General features: G+C 28.0%; 1 protein-coding gene across 2 annotated transcripts in view; it reads left to right on the top strand.

Annotated features, from left to right (window-relative positions):
- Positions 1-14,336, top strand: part of dpr12 (defective proboscis extension response 12) — a 73,710-nt gene extending 59,374 nt beyond the window's left edge. For both annotated transcript variants that reach the window (XM_065512243.1, XM_065512242.1), the window contains 4 exons: positions 275-409; positions 8,490-8,703; positions 11,043-11,154; positions 14,221-14,336. In XM_065512243.1, the coding sequence (XP_065368315.1) occupies positions 275-409; positions 8,490-8,703; positions 11,043-11,154; positions 14,221-14,239 (480 nt within the window). In that variant the 3' untranslated portion in view covers positions 14,240-14,336. The remainder of the gene's footprint in view (positions 1-274; positions 410-8,489; positions 8,704-11,042; positions 11,155-14,220) is intronic.
- The last annotated feature ends 5,916 nt before the right edge of the window (positions 14,337-20,252 follow it).

The raw sequence follows: 20,252 nt of genomic DNA, 5'->3' as shown, positions 1-20,252 counted from the left end.
TACAACAGTTCTCTAAATATGCAAAATTTTGTACAACACATACAAGATTTATACTGCAGGGACAGAAATGTTGACGCAACAATTTAAGTTTTAATACATACAACTCGTATTATAGGTTGTAAATTAAAAAATTATGTTTAAGAAATTTTGTATTAAGTATTTATTTAGCATATGGATACATAAGTATTTAAATTGTTCTTTATTATTTTTTTTTTTTTGCAAAATCCAAGGCATTTTATTAATTTCAATGTTATTTGCTTTTTTTGTTTTATAGGTCTCTACACCCACAGGCATTATTTCACATTTCGTTAATCTTCAAGTGGTTGTACCAGAAGCATTTATATTAGGTTCTGGTGAATTGCATGTTGACATGGGTTCAACCATTAACCTAGTCTGCATCATTGAAAAGGTAAGATTTTAAACACATTTTTATTCATTACAGTTGCTCTATTTAAATCAAAATCTCCCATGTTTTTGATTTAAATACAGAAACCTAAGTATGCATTTGAAATTCAATTTAAAGCTGACTGAATGACAAAATAATCCGAATTTGTCAAGGTTGGCTTTGCCATAATTTTTGGATATATATTAGAATACATTTCTACTAGATTACACAGTGCAATATATGGCCAGCTTCCAACAACATATGAGTTATTAAAGTTGTGCATTTTTATTTATGTGAACACTTCAAAAAACATATTGTTGAACATAACGTAATTTGGGCGCCTCTAAAATTACTATTTTTGGTATGTCGTGGTGGAAATTTTTTCCTCATACCAAAAGCTATCGAAAAATCGATGTCACGATATCGGTTGCTAAATCGACACACCCTAATAATCACATAGAGGTAAGGTAAGGTTTCTAGGCAGCCGCGAAGTGAAGAAAAGAAGAGCAGCTCACGTGGGTCCAAAGCTATAGGTCCCTTTGTGGTACATGAAAGTAGAAAATCAGAAAAAAGAGGAACAGATAGAAATAAAAAAGAAAGAAGGGGAAGATTGAAAAAGTTAAAAGGAAGATGTCTGAAGAAAGAGAGAGAGGGGAGATTTTTTAAATTGCGTACCAATGTGTTGGCGGTTATTAGGTCAATCTAAAGAGATCCCCATGTCTGGTCTTTTTAACCAATTAATGCTCCTTATAAAGACATTAATGACCTCTAGCCTCACATTCGACAGCTCTAAAAGACTATTTAGGGAACGATGTCCCAGAAACCTTAAGCGTAGATCTCCTAATGCCGGACAGTGACAAAGAAGATGAAATATCTCATCCCCCTCCTCGTTTTGACAACATCTGCAGAATTCGTTGTAGGGCAGGCCAAGTTTCCTCGCATGGTTGCCAAAAGTGCAGTGTCCGGTTATGACCGCCACTACACCACTCAATTGTGAGCGTGTCAAGCCAAGAAGATATGTTGTTCGCCCACGATTCAGTCGGGGCCATATCATTCTGGTAATAGTGCATGTGGGTTCACAACCCCATCTTATCTGGGCGAGCTCATAGTAGAAGTTACTAACTTGTAGCTTACATTTGGATAACGGAATCCCACATAGGAAATCTATGTCTCCGCCAGGTAGCATGGCGCATTTTTCCACCAGATAGAAACTCCATAGAATAGTGTCGGCTTAATTACCGTATCACATATCCAATTGACGAACTGGGGTCTAATGCCCCACTGCGTACATATTGCCTTCTTACATACGTACATTGCGGTCAATGCTTTTGACGTCCTTGAAAGGATATTGGGTTTCCAGTATAGTTTGCTATCCAGAATAACTCCTAAGTGCTTCGCATTGTCCGATAGTGTTAGTTCAACACCATTTAATCGGTGTAGCGAGAATGAGGAATCTTGTAATAATCACATAAGTTTTTCTTGATATTAGTCTACTTTGAGGTTAAAAACGATGTTCAATTTAAATTTGATAGCCACAGTTTATTTGATTAAGAATTGTAATGAAATTTCGAGATAAAAATAAAAATTATTAGAAATAATACTAAAAGAAATTTAGTGTATTTTCACTAACTATTTTAAATTGTTCGCCATTATAAAAAAATTCAATAGTAGCAACCGAATTTGTTGCAAATCGGAAGATTCGGTTGCACACTTAGAATATTTCGGTTATATAAACAGAAAGACAGTTGATAAAGAAGAATTTCGTTTGAAGCAACCACATTTTTGTTACCCCATCTAAAACGTTGTAGTTACAAATATAAAATTCTGTGTCTAAGGTGTCCAGAATCATTCGATTGGCCAAAAATTCGGTTGTCATAAACTGGGTGTTTCTGTCAGTGTTATTGAAAAGATCACCTATCACTTTCATTTCTGAAGGAACCAATAAAGAAACCAGTACTGTGTCGTTTCCCTTTCCCCTAGTTCGTTGCCTTTTTCGCATTGTTGGAGGATAAGTAATTTCCAATATGCATTTCGCTTATTAGTAAAATTTTATACATCTTAACGAGAATTCTTAACTTTTTCCATAAAATATTAAAGTTTTGACGAAACACTAAATTTTTATTATCTTCAGGAAATCGGTACTGTTCGTAGAATCAGCACCTGCTTTAGTTTTCCGTTGCGCAGAAAAATTTGTGTCTAAAATGTTCATATTTACAACTAGTTGTAGGGATGAGCTTTTATATGAAAAACTGATATGGATCTAAATCTCCAAATAATTTATAAGAGCTCGTATGTATATAAAGACTTGATATTTTTTAATATAAAATTGCTATATAAAATTAGCGGATTTTACTTCTGTCAGACACCATGGGCTGTTTCATTGTAATGACTTTTTGATCTTCGTTACCGCAAACTAATAATACTCCCTCTATTATTGTGCTGTAGGTTATAGTGAATATGAATAAGCGAGAAGGGAAATGGAGTTTACATTCCCAATATTTCTATCTATATTGTTAGTTTTAAGAATTAATTAGAATGTAAAGAATGAGCGTTAATTAACATATTTGTATTTTAATAACACACAATGGCCCAAAGCAAAATTCGTACCACAAAAAAGTAATACTTCCATTTTATAAATACTTCGTATTAGAATAACATAATACATAAAGTTTAATTTCAATTCGTTATAGTATTCTATTAATAAATGTGATGTAAATGATGAAAATCGAGTTATATTGTTGTTGAATCTGTATTTAGTACTTTTCAAGTGTATATTTTATTAATAACAAAATCATCAAATAAAACATCCTGGTTGGTATTGTCTTTTATTAGGAAACATGTTTGTAAATATATTGAATTTTTTGTAGAACTTGAGGTTCGGATACTTTTGGGAAATGTTTAGAAATATGTATATAATAAGAAATATGTTTGACTAAAAGTTCTAAAACTTGTCAAATCTCTTAAGTTTTCATTTGTATTATTTAATAATGTGGTGCGTTGCCGTAACACTCATTTTGAAAATATAAAACAGTTAATTAACTTAATCAAATTCACATTTTTATTACAAATTGACACGCACAACGGACCTTTTTACAATTGATATTTAAAATAAAACCGGAACTTTAACTGGTTAAGTAATAAAATAACAAACATTTTAATGATAATAAGAAGACATCGAAAAGAAAAAAATATTAAGTTTTGAAATAATCTTGTTCTTAAGATTATAATTGTTCATTAGAACAAAGCTGGCAGAAGAAAAAAACACAAACACTTTCAACCTAGACTACTTTTCATTAATAACTTCAAGTAATTTTGAACCGTCCAGTAATTTTATACTAGGCAAAGCTGTTGACTCATTGAAGGTAGAAAGCAAAGTGATTTTGTTCATGGAACTGGCGCTGCCATTTTCTAATGAAAATAGAAATCTGATGAAATTGTTCACCATGCCCATCAGATTATGTTGACAACTGTTTCTCAAAGTAATCCATATGGGAATTTAAAAAATACATTTTTGTTGAATTTTGGCAAAAAATTTCATCAGACACGCGCACCCATTGAAGAACGCCTTAAATTCAAAAGCATTCATTCGCTTATCGCTGAAATATGCTGGACATTGCATGGTAACGAAGTCGAATTCCCTACAGCTAAAATTTAATTAATGAATACTTCCTATCCAAATTTGTTATCGAAGGTAAAATAATAGAGATATTAGTAATTTTTAGTTAAATTTGAACTATTGTTTTTTCATAATTCATTTTTGGGGTACTTTAAAATAAAATTATTAATAAATACGAAATTAACCCTAGGCTCTCTTTTGTTTGGGAGCGTTAATAAAGTGTATGTCCGAAATAAAATTTTGAAAGATATCTTGCAACCGCCAGGTGCAATATTGTATCCCCTGAATTATCAAAAAACTTCTTCGATCAGTAAAGGTTTTTTGAAGAAGCTTTCTTCTATAGGTTTATTTTTACTAATTCTTGTATTGCAAATATGTTTTAAAACGCTTCATATAACCCTTTTCGCCAACAATGCTGGTACTAAGCGAAGCAGATTTTTGATATATCCCAAAGGAGAAAATTTTGTACCGGTCCGATGGCCGGCAATACAAAAAATTTTTACTGATCTAAGCAGGTTTTTGATACATGCTAGAGAAAAAATCCTTTGCGCCCGGCTAAAGACAGGCATTGCAAGATGTCATTACTGAATGAAGCCTCAGAGGAAATAACTCCCAATATAGATGAAATAACTCCTAATTTAAAACATAAAAATCATTGGGAGTGATGACTCCTATATCAGCGGGGATCAACATACAAGTTTTACACGCTTTTAACCCTTTCAGACATTTGGATTTTTCCTGTTAAAGTAATGTAGCGTTGACGCAATTGGATAGATTTTTACAGTTAATAGCGTTGTCAGTGTTTACTAGATTGTATATATATGTGATTTAAATATTTAATTTTTCATTGGTTTTGGTTAAATTAAGTTATTTTCATAAGTACATAGTAATATAAGAACATAGTAATATTCGGAGCTTTTATAAAATGATAATTACATTATTTTAAGCTCTAAAAAAAGCGTGTGAGTATTAATTGAGTATTAGATATTTGTGCATTAATTGCAATTAATTACATTAATTTTTTAAATTTTATTTATGAGATACAAGTCATTTAAGAAAATTCGCCCAATATATTTGACTTCATCTGGCAGGCACGTGTGACGATTTACCTGTAATTTATAATAATATAATAATCTCAACTAATTCTATTTAATGTCTGAAAGGGTTAAAGTTTAGTTACAAGAATACTTACTAAATTGTTTTCCTTTTCTCAGTCAAGTTTATGATTCTTTAAGATATATGTTATTTAATTAAATTAATAAATACGTGTAATTATGCATACAGAAGGAAGCTATTATTATTTACCATGTGCACATTATTTAATGTACAAGACTAATATTTTCTTTTCATTTATGGCGAATTATTTAAAACCTTTTACCATTCATACATACAGCTATATACAAGAATTGTTGAATAATTAAAAAAAACAATCGTTTTACCTTCCCTGCTATGTTTTATTGTTTTTCTTTCTTTTTTTATTATGAGCAATATTTTCAAGTACCTATTGTGTATCAAGAGCTGGAAGAACAAAAAAATATAAATAAATGAATAAAATTAACAAAGGAAATTTTATGCAAATTGATTGTCCTCTTTTTTATGCAGAAAAGAAAATATTTATTTTCACTCACTCCTTAAACTACACACCCTTTTTTTACCAATCATACAATATATAGTATGTACAACTATAGTTAATTACATACAAAATTAATGAATACATATTGTACATACTTATTTAAAATTTAATCATGTTAATGTGTATAAATTCCCGTACGTATACGTAACATCAAACTATTGTACAAGCATCTCATTACGTATACGTACGACATCTTGTTATTTACAAAAACTCTTGCATTCAGTAAATAAATTGTCTCCATCAGTGCGATGCAGTGCGCTGAAAAGGAATTAACAAAATGAAACAATCAATATTATCGCGCTGAAATTATTTCTTAACACCAATAAGTAGTTTAAGATATCACTCGCCATCATTTTTTAGCGTAGTAATCACAGTAATTTTTTTGTTAAAATAATTTACGGCATAAAAAGTCAAATGTTTGCATCTTGACTTTTATGCAATGTTCACTCGGAAGATAAACATAAATATGTAAAAATTAAATTAAGTACTACTTCCATATATGGATGCATATATTTTTATACGTTTCTACTTAAATGAAAAGGGAGGCGATGTGTGGTGTTTCCATTGTTCATATCAGCGCATTTGTATATTTGCAGTTAAACTTATGTTGCAACAAAGGGGTTTGAAGAATTAAAGAAATAAGGAATGGACGTTAATTAATATATGCATTTTCATTTAAAAAATACACAATAACCGCAAGCAAAATTCGTACAGATAAATAGTATGAGTTTTAAAATACCTCATAATAATAAAATGCATTGCGGGTCAAATTCAACCATATAGCATTTTATAATTATATAATTTGTATTATTTTAAATAATTACTTTGTGGGTAACTACAATATCTAGCAAGTTATTTCAACCAGAAATAAACTAGATGGACGATAACAACTCGGTGATATTAACAAACAAATTTCTAAAGAATTTGCATTTTCTATACATTATTTTCCCTACCACCAGTTTTGCCAATTCTTAGTGAACAAAAATGTCTAAATTCTTTGTAAAACATGGTTAAATTTTTTAATTTAAAAACACAAATTATACAAAATTCAAATTAAAATTAAAATGCTAACCAGCAAAAATTAGTGAAAGTCATACTTTACAAACGACATCTTAATTATATCCAAAAATGCTAATACAAATTTGTAGTTTTGTAAAATAAAAACATACATATCCGATCTACTCTTTTCACTGGATTTTAAAAATTGCGTTCAAAATATTTTATTTTATTTTACTTTTTAAATTATAATAACACTGTTCAGCTAATTGAGACTTTTTGATTGGAACAGAATAGCGACCCTATATTTCTGAAAGGGGATGTTGAGTAGATAATTTTTGTAGAATATACTTATAGTCCATCAGGTCTACATTTTTTTTACAGTGGGTCAAAGTTTTAAATTTTTGATTGAAGGTAACATTATACTAACTGAATAAAATGTTGCAAGTTCATATCTGAGAGAATTCTTATTGTCAGAGTTATATTGTGGAATTTTATGTGGATCACTTTTGTGCAAGGTCTTAACCCTTCATCTCCTCTCTTTAGGGTTCAATTCGAGAAAATCAAAAAAAGTCTTTTCAATTTTTCGAGAAAATTTCAGCGGGGGTCACCAAAGAAACAAAAGTTGTAAATATAGCACTTTAATCTTAATAAGCAAAATTACATGCCATCTCGGGTCCCACACTTTTTAAAAAAATCGTCAAAAATCCAAGAATGATTCGAATGAGCTGCAATTTAAAATATAAATAGTCCTTAAGGAGAGCTACAAAAAAAATGCACAGATATAAAATTTACCTGATTCAAGAGATATTTAGGTTTATTTATTTTTTTAATTATGCTCGATCTTTTTTTGGATTTTTAGATATGGCGGGCGTACAGAGGTTCGAATATTTTTTTTAAATATCATCTATATTTGCGATAAAATTTCGAATCCAATAAAAACAACATGAACAAAATGGCCGTATTTTTAACGTTTTTTTCTTGTAAGAGATGGCTCGTAATTTTGCAAATTAAGCGTAAAAGTTTTTATTTACAACTTTTGTATCTTTAGTGACCCCTACTGAAATTTTCCAGAAAAAATTTTCGTAGAATATTTTATTCCTTTAATGTCCTTTTTGCAAGGACTTTTTTTGATTTTCTCGAAAAAAGGGTCAAATCGACCCCTAAGGAGTGGAACTAGAGGGTTAAGATCTTCCACAAAAATGATCCCCATAAAATTCCACAATATAACTCTTACAATAAGAATTCTCTTAGACATTAACTTACAACATTTTTTTCAGTTAATATACTGCTCCCTTCGATCAAAAAATAAAAACTTTGACTCACTGTAAAAAAAATCAGACCAAGTGGACCAGTTTATTCCCAAAAAATGATCTACTCAACATGCCCTTTCAGAATTATAGGGTCGCAATTCTGTTCCAAAAATGCTGTTGGACAGTGCTATTATTTAATTACGATTTAATAAATAAAATGATCCGAATTCGTTAAACCATTTTTAAATACACAACAGGTTATCAACCCTTTCTTTGCACTTTTATTCCCTTCACATTATGCATTTGCGACCCCATATAATATTAGACTTCTTCTGACATTTCCATTTTTATTTCATTTAATTTCGGAAAACTCTAGATTTTTTTTCGCCATTTTAATTTTTGAAAAATCTGCAATAAATATATATTATGAATAGTACAAAAATTGTAATAAAGAAGCAAAAAAAGGCCAACCTTTTTTCTAGCAAATAAAATTGCATATAGATGGTATTAATTGTAAGCTTTAGATATATTTGTTTGAGAAATATACAATTATATTTATAAATTATTCATATTATTAAATTATACAAAACTATTTTCTATTTACAGAGTCCTACGCCACCACAATATGTGTACTGGCAAAAGAATGATCGTTTAATCAATTACTACGATTCTAGACGAGACATTTCAATAGAAACAACGCCGGGTCCACGAACGCAAAGTCGTTTAATAATACGAGAACCACAAATTTCGGATTCAGGAAATTATACATGTTCAGCAAGTAACACAGAACCAGCGAGTATATACGTATTTGTATCGAAAGGTTTGTTTCTTTATTTAAATAAATAAATATCATTAATTTTCTTAGTTTAATCTTTGAAATACTACGTTATACTAAAGCTACGTTGTCAGATTGTCAAAAAAATGCTCAGAAAATGGTTAACACAACCATGGAAACTTATGTTGAAAGATATGGTTTTTAACCATTTATTGAACATTTTCTGATAACTTTGTGAGAATATGACAACCGTGTATTAGAGGCCTAAGTTAATTCACGTCACCGTTTTTGATTCTTGCAAAAATTCGAACTTTTACAGAATCACAACAACAACATGCACATATGGTTGTTGTCGTAAACCTAATATACATATGTACAGCTTTAAGCATTTCTCAATTAATTATTTTTGACAATAAATCTCCCATTCCGACATGATCGAACATTTCAATTTCAGTAAAACAATAAATTTATCTGAAAGAAAGGGATATGCTAAAATGACAAAGAAACTTATTTCGAACTAAATATCATTTTTTTTTTCTTTTAAATAAAGGTTTGCGTAAGCGAATTGTAAAAATTGTGTAAATAAATCTGACATTTATTTCACAGGGTTATAAACTAATGCGGTTTATGAACTTTACAAGTCATTTATATAATAATATGAATTACAGTTTATCATGATAACACAAGTTTACAAAGTTATTGTTCATAGAATGAAACATATACTTGATTATATATTTCACAAATATATACATACGTCACAATTTTAAGAAAAATAATATATTATATTCATCTACCCTCATGCATACATACATACATATTTATTTTTTGTAATTTAAATGTATGTACGTTTAAATTGTCATAATTATTATGAATTTAAAACAATTTGTTGTGCTTTAATGAATAATGAAGAAAAGACAACTACTACAAATAGTTTGGTGGTTATTGGATATAAAATAATGTTTTAAGAAAAATCATTAAACAACTATCTATTAGAAAAGTTATGTATGTATGCACATTAGAGTTCGTTTGTGAGCATGTCACTTCATTTTTTTCGGGTATCATAATTTTTCTGAAGGTTTTTGCGTAAATACAAATAATGGCGTCCTTTTTTTTGGAAAATTTTCACTCCTTGTTCAACGCACCTAAAGTCGCGGATTTTGAGCACATTTTTCTGTAGAGCAAAAACGGTTGAATATGATTTCACCAATGGATTCTGCATCAAAAAATAATTCAATTGAAGTTTTTTGAATCCTTAAAAATAGTTCCATTAACCCACAACAGGGGGCGCAAATCTCACAAAAAAAAATTAAAAAAGGATTTTTGATTTTTTAAACATGTATGATGAAAAGACATTTTAAGCTTATCAAAACGGTACCAATATTTCCTTTCTATGACAACCCGTTAAAAAGTAATGTATTTGCTAAGGCAAACTAATAAAAAAATTTCAACAAATTTTTTTTTCTTGTTAAATAAACAATTTTGAAGGCTCATAACTTTTTAATGATTAGTGATAGAAAGGAAATATTGGTTTTGATAAGCTTAAAATGCCCTTTCATCGTGTATATTTAAAAAATCAAAAATCTTTTTTTTTTATTTTTTAATGAGATTTACGCCCCCTGTTGTGAGTTAGTGGAACTACTTTTAAGGATTAAAAAAAAACTATTTTTGATGCAGAATCCATTGGTGAAATCAGATTTGCAATATATTCAACCGTTTTTGCTCTACAGAAAAATGGGCTCAAAATCCACGACTTTAGGTGCGATGAACCACCACAAGGAGTGAAAATTTTCCAAAAAAAAGGACGCCATTATTTTTATTTACGAAAAAACCTTCAGAAAAATTATGATACCCACAAATCAAATTTTTGATATTAACTCTAATGTACATATACCCTTGAATATGTCTATTAGACCGTCTTAGTTTTTACACTTTTTTTCGAAATTCCTTGGATGAACGGGAAGTGTTCTCTCAAATCGTTTTTGTCGTTTTTTAGGCAAAATGCATTTTTTTCAAAAAATTAAAAAATCTTGCTTTAGTAATTTGCCTCTAACTCAAGCAGTTCTTAACGGAACTGAACCTAATTAAATGCATTAGAAATTTAATTAAATTTCCTAAATGTTTCTTAAAGCAATGTTGCCAATTCGTTCGATGGTTTTTTATTCAGAGCATTACAAATTCAGTTTTTCATATACGAACTTATCAGTTTTATTAATTTTAGCTTATCTTGTCTATGTTTTTAACACAAATCATTTAAAGGTTAATTAATTTTTTTTGCTTGAGTTTTAAAACATCACAAAAAACAAACACATATGTATTGTAAATTCCCTTGATGCAATAAGTAATTATCGTATTATAAATAATATTTTTCTCACTTTATTTTTTAGGTGATAATATGGCGGCAATATCAAGAAGAAAAACTTCATCCGCTGACCGTATTGCTGCCATATTTATGTATGTTGTGGCACCCTGTGCATTAGTAAATACATTAGTAATACGGTGAGTAAATTTGCACTTAATTAACTTTATTTGTTTATACTGCTGGTCATATGATTTGGGGATAATATAAGCAATAAATTTCTAGGAATATCTGTAGCTATATTTAACGTAGTTGAAATTCTACACATTAACTAAAGATTATTTTTGAATAATTAAAGTGTATAGTTTTAGAAGTTCACTTAAAGTACTTAAGTTGAATTCGAGATATGTACATTGAGATGACGATCTAGAGATTTGCTGTAGTCGCTTTTCAATGCTTACTTTAGAACAAATTATATAGAACAAATTTCAAATAAATAAATTTATAATAATTTAACACAATATTGGTAAAAGAGTTAAAATGTATATTTTTAATCCTCAGTTAGTATTTATTATAATTCCGAAGGAAATCTTTAATTTTTGTTAAATTTCATTTAAAAAAAATTAAAATGAAAAAGTGTTATATTCCAGTTTAAGTTTTGAACTAAGACCTTATAGAATATCCATACGCAGCTCAGATATCCTCTCGTATATGCTAAGTATATTTAAAGAGCTCTCAATTTTCTGTTTTTAATTCTGTCTGAAAGATTGTACTAAATATTGTATCCAATAGTAAAGGTCTACATAAACCAGTGTTATGTTCTATAGTTTACTATATATTTGCATTCCAAAATTATAATTTACTATTTCTGATTTAATAGTGGATCCAAATCTTTCTGAAATAATTCAACAACGAATTTATAATTAATTTCGTTTTTAGTTATACGAGAAATTTTAAGAAAGACAAAGTCCGATATACATTAAAGTTTTATAGTTGAATTTTTTGGATTTTTAAAAAATCGATTTTTCGAATTTTCAACATTTTAACTTTTGCTATCTAGACGTTTCATCCCATTTTAATATAAAACATATATGGCTGTTAGATTTATTCAAGAAATCAATGCATTTCAGAAAATTTTCTACAAATATTACAAATAAAAAATTTATTTTTCTCGACTATACGATATTTTTTATTAAGTTGGCTTTTTTGTGATAAAGTAATCGATTACTTGAATATCTTCCGACCAAAAAGAAGAATAATCAAAACACTTAAAATATATTTGTAATTAGTTGTCCGATTTTGATAAACTTAGTTCTACATAATTGGGACATTAATTTTCTGGGTATATCATAAAAAATCTTTTGCTTTCGGAAAATCAATAACAAATTTAAATTAAATCCTTTATGTAAGAATGTTTTAAAATGCATAACCCTAAATTTTGTTCATTCTTATTTAAATTTTTAGTCTATAATGTAAAGATAATCGAGCCATCTTTAACAATTTTCGTTTTTTGATAAACATCGATAGTTCCCGATCATCTCACAAAATACCAGAACAAAAGAAAATAATTAGAACAAAAGAAAACAATTTAAGCATTAAGTAGTTTTTTTTAATAAAATCGTAAGGGCGTAACTGTCATAAAATAATAGTTAGCCATCTTGACAGCTGAAAAGTAAGTGATATAAATACCCGTTATCTTTGAAATAAAATAAATGCAATATATAGTTAAGAAGTAACTGTGCATATATACTCAATTTCACGGTAATACTTAGACTTCAACCAAGGATATTTAAGAAAAACCTACCCCTGTAAATTTTGGTTTTTGTCGCTTACGTCTTTTTGGCAGTTATGATAAAAGTTTCATTGAAAATATTGTATTAATAAGTATGTATATTAGGGTGGGTCAATTTCTTCAGTATGGCTCTAAAATCAAAACCTAGCTCCCGCTGAGAGACTTCAAAATACACGTTTAAAAAATTTCACTGTCCAACAAATTGAGACTTTTTGATTGGAACAGAATAGCGACCCTATAATTCTGGAAGGGCATGTTGAGGAGATTATTTTTGTAGAATGAACTTATATTACAGCTGGTCTGATTTTTTTTACAGTGAGTTAAAGTTTTAATTTTTTGATTGAAGGGAGTAGTATACTAACTGAAAAAATTGTTGTAAGTTAATGTCTGAGAGAATTCTTATTGTCAAAGTTGTATTGTGGAATTTTATGGGGATCATTTTTGTGGAAAATTTTAACCCTCTATCTCTACTCTTTAGGAGTCAATTAGACACTTCTTTTGAGAAAAGGATTAAAATGTTTGCCGGGAAATATATCAAAGTTGTAAATAAAGCTCTTGACCAAAAAAATTTACCCACCCTAATGTATATAGATTTTTACTTATATAATAAAATAAAGAACAGTATCCTTCTTAAGTGAAGATGTATTAGAAAATATGTTATTTACATAGTTTGGAAAAGTAATATTTATCTCATGACATAACAACTCACAAAAATATTCTAAAATTTCGTGATATCCTTCTCCAAAGGTCCTTAATCATATTAATTATAATCTTTCTGCTAAAAATGTTTTATTGAGTAATACTTACATGAGAACAAAATTGCTCAAGGATTAATATAAGACAAAGTTTATAAAAATTGGAAAGTTATTTAAAAATATATCCCTAAGTTTCAATTATTTCGATAACGCCCCATGGTCCCATTCTGCATTTTATATATGTTTTTAATCGTGCAATGTTTCATAATTAAGTAAAATTTTTGAAAAAGAGGACTTTTTTGAGATATCTTTTAAACAAAGCATGATTTTATAGTACTATCCTGTGTTGATGAGAAACGGATTTTTAGAAAGAAACTTAAAAATCTACGAATAGATATCAAAAATTATAAAATCTGATTAACAGTTAAAAAGTGTGTATGCCACAATATTCTGAATTTTTTGGCAATAGGAATTTTTCACGAAAGTTGCAGTTATAAAGTTTCCATGTGATTGAAGGTAAAAGGTTTTCGTTATGAATTTGCAGTTTTTGTTTCAATTGCCTTTGGTATTGTAGTGTACAACAATCCTAGCCCTAATCTAATGACTGGCAGTGTAATATTATTATTAATACATGTACGTGTGGAGAATATATGTATTCATGCCTTGGGAAAAGTATTAATTAAAAATTTAACAACTAAATATTTATTTTTATTCACACATTACTAATTGTATATATATTTATCTCTATTTGTTTTTCTTTTTTTCAATTTCCCTTTCAGGCGCATATTTCTAACTTAAGACTTCTTTATCTTTATCGTATAAATATTTATTTAGCAAATGAAAAAAAAGTGTTATAGAACTAAATTAAATCCAATTTAAGTTTCCAATTTACAAACATGTTAAGAGATTAAAGTAATAATAAAATTAATTGTAAATCTACATCTTCTACATGCATATAAATGTATCTATGTATGTACATTGTATATACATATATATAGGTATGTGTATGTATATTATGTACATGTATTTAAGGGTATGTGTAATATTTAGCAAAACTACTGTAATTAATTATTCTTTAATAAGAATGAAAACAACACAAAACAAGCAACTAAACTAAATGCATGATTTTTTTTTTAATTATTATTATAAATGTACTATAAATAAAAACATAAATATAATTATGTATAACTAGTATTATTGTTGTTTACTAATAATACAATAATAATTATAATAATAACAAAATTAATAATTAATACTATAAATTACATACTTAATGATAAGTGTCAAAAAATCACTATAATTCTAATGAATGAATATCTATATAATTAAATAAATAAATTAAAAACTTCAATGCAATACATTCAAACAAACAAATAGATACAGAAATCCATACATACATACCTACACCCACTAATAATTGATTTAATTTGAATTTCATTAAATTTTAATTGTTGATTATTTTGTGTCGTATTTTTATTATAATCATTTTTTTTGTTTATTTCCTCTTGTACAGTCTTAAATACCTGAATAAAACAATTTATTTTAGAATTGTATTTATGTAGGTGTGTGTGTTGGTATATATATGTAGGTATGAGTGAAAGGATACGTTTGTTTGCCTGTATTGTATTTACAAATTGAGATTTTATACATAACAAAAAAAAAATAAAAACAAACAAAAAAAGTAATTAAGCAAATTATAAGAGAATTAAGAGAAAAAACCAAACAATTTGAAAAAAGATTTCTATTATGTAAAATTTTCTATTAAAAATAAATATATTTTATACAGAGTGTTTGTTAAGTTTTTGTCCATTATTTATTTTATTGTAAATTTAGGTTAAAATCTAAACTTATTGTGTGTAAAGAGCAAATGTTCATAATATTTATTATTGTTTTTAGATTTTATATTTTAATTGCAAAAATTCCGAGATAAATAATAACAAAATTAAAAAGAACTTCATACAACAACTAAACCTTGTACTTGTTAGCATTTACGGAGAATAATATAAAAACCAATTAATTTAATTACAATGAATTGTATTGGAAAAAGTTCATCATAATTACCTTAGCAAACATACAGACATACATACATATTTATATAAATACATACAAACATACTCATAATCATTTAAACTTCTCTAGAACATAATAATAGAAATACTTACCTGAACGAACGTGAAAGCAACAAATGACGTAATTTCTAAACTACATCTGCAAAATACTTGAATGGATTTTAATGAATATAATGCACGAAGAATCTATTGAAAAAATTATTGCAAAATAATTGTATGTATACAATTTGTTACAAATTTATGTTAAAATAATTTAAAAAAATTATAATTTTTCACAACTTTGAAGAAGGCTTTATTATTTTTGACAAATATTTGTTTAAAGTGCTGCAGCGTCAAATGAAAACAAAAGGAATACCTGTTGTGATTTGGTATAAGTATTATATTGTATCGCACAAACAGCGTAAAATTACACATGAGATGTGACCACTTTTTGGGTCTATGGATGCAGCGTCAAGTGTCTACACGCAGAGAAAATATATAGTTCTGCATGTTTACAGTATCCATTTAAATAGTGTTACAAGTTTTTTTTTAACAATATTATAGTCACAGTAACTTACATGATTATGCTAACAACAATATGGTTATTTTACGATTCACATGATTGTATCAACCATATATATGTCTACAGTAAACAAGTATGTGTTTGAGACAACCATATTTATGATGAATAAATATGGTAAGTTGTTCATCATATAATTGGTTGTCACAAACATATACCTGTTTACTGTAACCATATACATATATGGTTGATACAATCATGTGAATCGTAAATTATCCATATTATGGTTACCACAATCATGTAAATAACAATATAGAAATGGTTACAGTAAACATGTAAAACTATATTTTTTCTCTGCGTGTAACAGTCTCTCAAATACTAAGCATTTCTTTTACTATCTTTTACTATTTTCTATACCCCCAGGTCTAAAATTTTATAAATATTAGAAAATAAATTTCCACGAAATCCGGCAATTTCGAATCTATCCCCACGCTAAACCATGTTAGCTACAACACTTAATATGTATTTACATTTTTAATAGTCTTTTAACATTTATTAGAATCAAAAAAAAAATTATTTAAAAACAATTTTGGATTAGAGATTTGAAGAGAATTTAATATCAAGTTATAATGAGTTATTGATGTCATAATATTTTCATATTTTATATTTATCTAGAAAATCCGACTTTGTCGGGTTAAAAGATAGCCAAAATCAGTTTTTCGGCAGATATCTGGTCAAAAATTTTACGCCTCGGCAGCTCGAGGTTGAGTGTCCTATAAATATGGATACGTAAAATTGAACAAAAATATTAATTTAGCAGGCAATCCGCAGCTGCGGTTTGAAGAGTCAAGCTTTTCAGACATGTTTTTATAGAATTTTCAGAATTATATATAAAAAGAGAGTTTGGAAAAGTGATTGTCGTCATTTATACTGATACAAAGTTTTAGCCAAGTTGTCAATGACAAGTTGTCATTACTCAAATACAACTATGAAGTGGTATAATGAGGATAATATTGATGTTATACCAAAACACATCAATTAAACAAATTGCCAAAATTTTTGTCCAATCGAGATATTTTGGGCAGTTGTTAAACGTAAATTGAAAAAGAGTGCAGGTACAGTAAATAACAAGATTTTGATGAGAACAAAGTGGAATAAATTTGCTGGAATAACGGTAGAAGTTGGAAGAAAAGTTGTTCAGCTATTAATCGGTGGCATAAAATGAAAAGCCAGACAATTTATTCGCAATAAAGACACATAAACCTACAGTTATATTTTGTTTAAAGCTTAATAACTTACCTTTAATTTCATGTATAAAATGTTAACATACGTTGTTTCATTTAAAATGTATGCTCGCTTTAATCCGTACCAATTTTAAGTGGCCACTTCTTTACAATGAAATGCATGCTTAGTTTTCAAAAAAAAAAATAATTGAAATACATTTAAAGCCGAGGACTTAATAAAATTCAAGCGTTTTACAAATAACAACGGCAAAAGTGGTTATAAAAATTTCGCCGCCGGAAGAAAATAGTCCAGTCGCCGCTGTCGAAAAGATTATGTCGGCTTGTTTCTCTGATTCCTAATTTTAACTAATAATAATAACTAATTGTCAAAAGATATAAGGACTAAATGATCGATCGATGGTCGGCTAAATTTCAGAATCGACGAAAATTTATTTAATAAATTGGAATTTCAAATTACACAAGACCCACTGCAACCAAGCCTCAAAAGCAATGAGTCGGGCAAAGAGAGATCAAAGTGAATTTGGCTAAATTAGCGAATGTTAATTAAACTAATTCTAAAAATTTTCGAAATGGGCGAAATGATGCTCACATGTTTCAGGATATGTATTTGCTATTATTTACTCTTTATCCCCATTTAGGGTAGCTAAGTACTGTGGCTTGTTCGCATAAACGGTCTATTCAATAAATTAAATTTCGATAAACTATGAATGAGACCATTATCTACAAAAGCAAGATTTTAGTTGGAAACACAAAGAACAACATTCTCCTTAAATACTTGAACAGGCATTGAACTTTGTTTCCAATTTCAAATTGTTAACGAAATATTTCAGTCAATATTAAACATAATCTGGATTTTAAGAACTTTCTTGTGTATTTTGAATATTAGTCGTCGCTTTATGATTATATATAGTTGGTGTCTGATTTTTTAAAAACAAAGACTATATCATATGTAACATTTTCGCAATGAAGTTCAGATCTGTAATAGCAAAATTAGCAATATATAGAACTTTAGATTTATTTGTTTGTACATGTAAGTGCTACTGTAAATATTTAATAAATAAGTACTTATATAATACTTAACCAAAACATTCTGTTGCACGTTCTATGGCATTTCTGTGAAAACTTACAAACTTCCTATTTAAAAAGGTATGTTTTATATTTTTAAACACATTTTGATATAACTAGAGGGGCATCTTTTTACAACCATTCAAATATAATTCCCTAAATTAACTTTAGTAGATTTTCTATTATCAATAACTTGGTTTATATACTATTTGTATTAATTTATGTATTGCTGAATAAATCACTCACTAAAATTGACTCAGAAATGTTGTTTGTACAAATGTCAAATCAAACATTTTGATACCAATATTCGCCATGTCCAATAAACTGCGTAGTACGAATAAATAAAATAAAATTAACCAACACTTTCTTAAATCGTGTAAAATATTTCAATTTCAAAATAATAAACATTTTCTTAAAAAATTCTTGGAAAATCAGTTAAATTATGGAATATCACATTATTAAGGACAAGCTTTTACATGAAAAATATTGCATTGTTTGCGGCAGGAAGAGCCCTGTCAAATGATACCCCATATTATACATGTTGTTTTAGGAGAAAATACAAATATTTTCAAAAAACTAAAACAAATCTTTTTTTTTGAAAATAGTCCAGCTGACAGTTATCACTAGACCCAAAATATTTTGCAAAACATCTAAAACAAACTCAGTTTATTTTCTTTATGAAACTAATTTCTGTTCAATTATTTGGATTTATGCTCATTAAAGTGATTTTCAGAAGTGGGCCTTGTATGGGAAATATGGTCTATTATGTATTCATCTTTAAAAAAAATGTATCTAAACTTATTTGAGAAGGAATTTGTGTCTATACCATTTGTGTCAAACATTTATGTCAAAAAGTTGCAATTTGTATGGGGGCTAGGTGACACAAGGGATGGATTTCAATCAGCTTTAATAGACTTCGGACGGGTGGCTTAATTTCACTCTAATTAGTCTATAATTCAAATAATGTTGTAGTGACTAACACAAAAACGTACATACATACCTTTTAATTTGAAATTAAATTTAACTGTTTGTTTAATTTACTCCAATTCGCAAATTGCACGTAAAATATTAAAAAAATTTTGATAAATGTTCAATATTGTCGTCATTGATTGCCTCAAATAATTCACCGCTTATTTAAAAATTACAAAATCCATAATTCATTTTTTGTTGGTGTTCAAATATCCCGCTTATTACATGCAGACATTTAAAACATTTATGAATTGTTGATACTATTAAATGCAATTATTGTTTTATTTTAAAACTATCTGGAAAATAATACTCTTACATTCAATGAATAGTAGCGCTTATTGTTAATAATAATATTTATTATATTAAATAAATTGATAAAAAAAATAAACAGAAAAAGTGAAACCATATTGGCAGGTAACACATGTATGTCATGGATTTATTTCTCGTCGAATTAACATAAATAATTGTTTATATAATCTGATGATTTATATAATTATTTATTATTCACGCACAAATATAAGCTTCGAATCTATGTTATCATTTTGCCAATTCACATTAAATTTATGTGAAATAAGTATGCAAGCCAATTACATTTTATTTTAATTTAAAGTTATTTGTTTAAATTGTGCTGTATCATATTCAGTTGTCTCAAATTAGGTAGTCCTCGGTATAGATTGATAGTTTAAAAATTGTGTATTTTTAAACTACTAATTCTCAAAAAATTCAGTTAGAGAAAGAAGTACAGTCACAGGAGATTTTCTGATAGAAGAAAAAACTTCAAAAATTCGGAAATTTAAATTTTTAATATAGTACCTTCTTTTCACTTCTCACTTTTCTTAATAAGAGACATTTTTTGGAGAAACGTGAAGAACTAACATTAGTAAATAGCTACCGGGCGGTCATCTATTTAGTAATAATAATGGCAAGGCAACCTTATGGTCGGGTCAACAAATTCTGGAGTTCGC

The sequence above is a fragment of the Calliphora vicina genome, chromosome 5 (assembly GCF_958450345.1).
Source record: "Calliphora vicina chromosome 5, idCalVici1.1, whole genome shotgun sequence".
Taxonomy (NCBI): Eukaryota; Metazoa; Arthropoda; class Insecta; order Diptera; family Calliphoridae; genus Calliphora; species Calliphora vicina.
The sequence above is the reverse complement of the archived record's forward strand: the minus strand, read 5'-3'. Positions and strand labels throughout refer to the sequence as shown.